The sequence below is a fragment of the Atta colombica genome, unplaced genomic scaffold (assembly GCF_001594045.1).
Source record: "Atta colombica isolate Treedump-2 unplaced genomic scaffold, Acol1.0 scaffold164, whole genome shotgun sequence".
NCBI lineage: Eukaryota > Metazoa > Arthropoda > Insecta > Hymenoptera > Formicidae > Atta > Atta colombica.
The window spans coordinates 1,158,401-1,162,927 of record NW_017259255.1 but is presented as its reverse complement, the minus strand read 5'-3'; the positions used below and the strand labels follow the sequence as shown (position 1 = coordinate 1,162,927).

The window sequence follows — 4,527 nt, the reverse complement described above, 5'->3', positions numbered from 1 at the left end:
TTTTCAATTTTATATAAAATTATTTTATATAAAAAATTTGGTTAAATTTTTATTTTTTAATTTGTCTACCTAGAAAGACCGTTGGAATCAATTTGGCTCTTTTATTCGGTCCTTCTAGTATTAATCCATCTGAATAAATTTGTTCTGTTTCTCAAATTAATGAATATTTGTTTTATTCTCCAATATTAATAAATGTCTTATTAGTATCAATATTGATTTACTTTATAAAAAATCAAGACTAGACGTCATTAATTATTGTTCACTTTGTAAACACTTACCATCAGTACTCCTACTAAAATTCATGCACAGAGCAATGTCCATCATGCCTCCACACTCTGTTTTTCGATATCGTTATTGCTTAGTAAGATATAAGAGTCTCGACCAACCATCAATCGATGTTGGCTAGTTGTTAGAAAAGACGATCCTCTTCTAATGGTCCTCTTACCAAGTTCGATCGCCTCGTGCGCCAATACCGGGCTATTATGAGCCTTTACGAATACTGTAATGATGACTACAAGTCCGGCTAAAACCATGCCATACGTCAAGCAGGGCACAGCGATGTCGGCAAACGTGGTCGCCAGATAAATATATCTTCTAATGGATGGCGTAAGCTCTTCTATACCTTCCTCGATCCACATAATTGGGAATATTATATCAGGGAAATTCGCGACAACTCTGATATTAGACTGTTGTTCTACCTTCAGATTCAACTGGACGCGAACCTTTGCTTCAAGCGGTACCCCTAATTTCTGAGAAAATAAAAAAAATTTTGATTATCCTAAATTTTAGACATGATATCTTCGCTATTTATATTCTATTTATTTAATTGCAATCTATTTATTAATTTTCTATTTATTTATTACTTCTTATTAAACTTATATTCATTAATTTTTTTAAGCCAAGTTTAATTAACAAATGGATTATGTTTATACACACAGTAATTTTTAATTTATAATATTAATTTTTTTAATTTATAATATTAATTTTTTTAATTTATAATATATTAAAATAGCATATGATGCATATCATGAAATTAAGATTATATTTTCTTTATGCTTTACTCACTGGTTGGATTTTGAAATATGTTTTGTGCAAGTTTTCGACCGGCTTGAGTCCATCAATAGCATCTAACAATTTAGGATCCGCCTTATAAAAATGTGGGAACGATATATATACTGGTGCACCTAAAATAAAAAGAAATAGATTTTATCTTTTAATAGAATTCGAAGGATGTTTAGAAATTTTATTGATTTTATAAAATATAAAACACTTACTATATTGACATGGACTAATATCCTGCAAGCCTTGCGGAGGGCAACTGTCAATGCCATCCGAGCAGAAGCAGTTATCTTCTTTAGCTGTTTCATTTCGAGTAAAAATTATATCCGTAGGAGTATATAAATCCGCCTTGATACCAGCCTTTTTTATCGGACCTCGATACTGCAACGGAAGTGTTCTACAAACATCCTTGTCCCAGACATGAATGATATCCGCGCCAGTCTGGTCTCGCGGCGGAAAGAAAGATCCTGCAAAAAACATTCCAAGTTTACTTGAAACTCAGTTTTATTTATTGCAATGAAATCTTAGGGGAATTACAATTTTAATATACTGTCCTATATCTTATTTTCTATGTAAAAAAAAGATTACCTTCCGAAGCCGTAATGGAATTGCATGGTGCGTTCGACCAGTATGGCAAATGATCAAGCCCGTTTAATCGATTTATTAAACCAAACTCTTTCATGTTTGTGTGTCCAGTGAATATCGTAGATATTTCGCTTAATGTACCGTTTCTCTATAAGAGATTTGATTATAAATTATTCTCTAGACTACAATATTTGGCACCAATGACGGATTAAGTATTTTGCTGCCTCTAGGCACCAATATTAAGCTGTTCCTAGATGGCTTCATTAATTTATGAATTTGATAAAAGGAAAAATGGATAAAAAAAGGTTTTATACTCCCGCATTTAGCTGGTAAAAAATTTAATAATCCTAAATAAATAATATAAATATAATACATTTTTAATTGTATTTAAAATATTATTTCTGATAAAATATGCTCGATGTAACTCTTGCAAAAACGTTAGATTAACAAATTAAAAATTTATCTCGATTGTGTAAATATTTTCTGTCTTCAAAAAGAAGAATGTTAAAAAGAAGTTGATTTTTGCTCATAAAGATGTAAAAAGAAACGTTTTTTATTCCGAACTTTTTATTAACATTATCGTATTTAAAATCTATAAAAAATGCTATTCCTGTTACTTACACTTTTATGGACAAAAATTGATTTCTTTTTAACATTCTCTTTTGCTACCCTCTCAAATTTACCGCTCTAGGCAAATACCTTGTTTGTTTATCTATTAATCCATCACTGTTTGACACATACAATATATATCATACAATTATTTTGCATATAAGAAAAATATACAAAGCGAAAAAAAAAAAAATATATATATATATATATAATGATTATTACATAATACTTACTCCAAGAAGAAGTCCCATTCTATTCATGGGGGGTCGTCTTGTTTTGGGAAGAAATTTGTGACCTAAGCTAATTAACGGATCGTCGTACCCGAAGACTAATTCCTGCGCAGTTATAGGAATAAAGGGTTTCATATGCAATCCGCTCAAGAAAATTGACAATCCCATTGTAATTAAACGAGGGAGACTCTTGCTTTGTGTTGAAAGTGTCTACAAAAAAAGTACTTGTTTACTTATATCTTCAAATCCAATAAGCAAAATGTCTAAAATCGACATAAAATCGGCATAAAACAACTTTAAAATATTTTTCAGAGTTCTTTATGGAATATCTTGAAGATTTTTCTTTAAAAATTCTTGGATGTTTAATTTTAGACAGTTTGCTCAGGAATCCTTGATGATATAATATTCTAGCTAATATCTTTATTAAGTATTGTACATTAATATAGAAGCTCTTAAAATTTATCTCTGAAAATATGTGATGGTACAATACAATATTTTAAAGATTTTTGTCATGTATTTCAGTAAAATTAATTAAATGTTATAATAAAAAAATGTTATAAATTATAAAATATTATAAATTAATTAAATTTTATATGTTTTATTAATGAATAAAAGAAATTTACATAAAATTTTTCAAAATATAATATTCTCAGTCTCAGAACTATCGTATTTTCAAGGTAAATTCTAAGAAAAAATTCTTTCCGTGTGGATAGAAATATATTTACAATTCTATTTCTACGTTAACTCACAAGCAAAGATATATTTGGCACCATCAATTTAGTATCTCCATCTTCAGACAACTCGGGCACAAAATTTAAAATTTTCTTATGCTGATAACTAACGGTTCCATTATTATGAAACACGATGTTAACTTTTTCCATATCCTCTCTGCAAAAGTATATATTCAATTTTCTCATTAATTATTGCTGTCTAATGAAAGACAAGTTTTTCATCAATCGTGTTATGTGCAAATGCAACTTTTACAGAACAAAGTTGCATTTGCGCATAGTGAGTAATGAATTAAAAAACTCACCTGAAGTTACGTTTACATAAATACGTAATTTAAATTATGCAGATAATTTGTTCACTTATATTACTTTGGAATATAAATGTAAGATTTAAAAAACTAAAATAACGATAAAATAACTATTCGAAGAAAAATAGATTTTAATGCAAATTTTAGATCTTATTCATCGATTGCCTCAACGTTAAAACAAACAAAAAGTCTTACCGATAAACGAACGGGCCTATTTCTTGGAGTTTCGGTTTCTCATTATACTGCAGGAAACCTTCTGTATTGGTTACGTTAAATATATAGACTTTGGTCAATCGAATCACGCCCGGCTTCTGCCAATATTGAAACGAGAGCGAACCATTCCAGAGTCGTAGTTGCTGGAAAGCAATAGTGAATTGCCGAGATTATTACCAGCGTATATGATTTCTCTCACATTAAAATTGCAATTTGTACACTTGCACGTTGCATTTAAAGTAATTTATCATGATATTTTTATGCAAAACAGTCATTAATCAACTCAAAAAAAGTCATCAAAGTTTTTATAAATGTAAGAAAATTGAACTATTACGATCGATTTATTGCATATTTCGTTTCATGGAATATCTGAAATTCTTACACGAATAGATTCTTACATTTCAAATGTCTATCTCACGATGCAATATTCATATAATTTCCGGAGAAATTAAAAACAAAAGTATAAAAACAAGAAATAATATTGAGAAATTTGTTCTGTTTTATTTATCATTGACATGAGAATCTCACTTTCAAGATTCTTTTTATAAATAAATTTTTATTTTGGTTATCTTCAATAACAAATAAATATGCGAAAAGAGAAAGTTTAAAAACGGAAATAAATCTTTATTTATGTTACAGTAATTAAATAACTAGACATAGATAAGTAACTAAACATTAATCTAATTTCATAGATAATTGAAACATTGCTTATGAGATAATGTTAGAAAAAATTATGCAGATTATATTTAACAAAAATATAAACTATTATAACTGTTAAGAGTTAAATTATTTATA

General features: G+C 28.5%; 1 protein-coding gene across 1 annotated transcript in view; it reads right to left on the bottom strand.

Moving 5' to 3' along the window:
- Positions 1-242: 242 nt before the first annotated feature.
- LOC108686117 (scavenger receptor class B member 1) overlaps positions 243-4,527 on the bottom strand; it is a 38,676-nt gene continuing 34,391 nt past the window's right edge. Inside the window, exons 3-9 of the mRNA XM_018191219.1 lie at positions 3,715-3,875; positions 3,233-3,371; positions 2,487-2,693; positions 1,648-1,792; positions 1,275-1,526; positions 1,066-1,184; positions 243-749 (exon numbers count right to left, since the gene is read on the bottom strand). Of these exons, the coding sequence (XP_018046708.1) occupies positions 321-749; positions 1,066-1,184; positions 1,275-1,526; positions 1,648-1,792; positions 2,487-2,693; positions 3,233-3,371; positions 3,715-3,875 (1,452 nt within the window). The 3' untranslated portion in view covers positions 243-320. The remainder of the gene's footprint in view (positions 750-1,065; positions 1,185-1,274; positions 1,527-1,647; positions 1,793-2,486; positions 2,694-3,232; positions 3,372-3,714; positions 3,876-4,527) is intronic.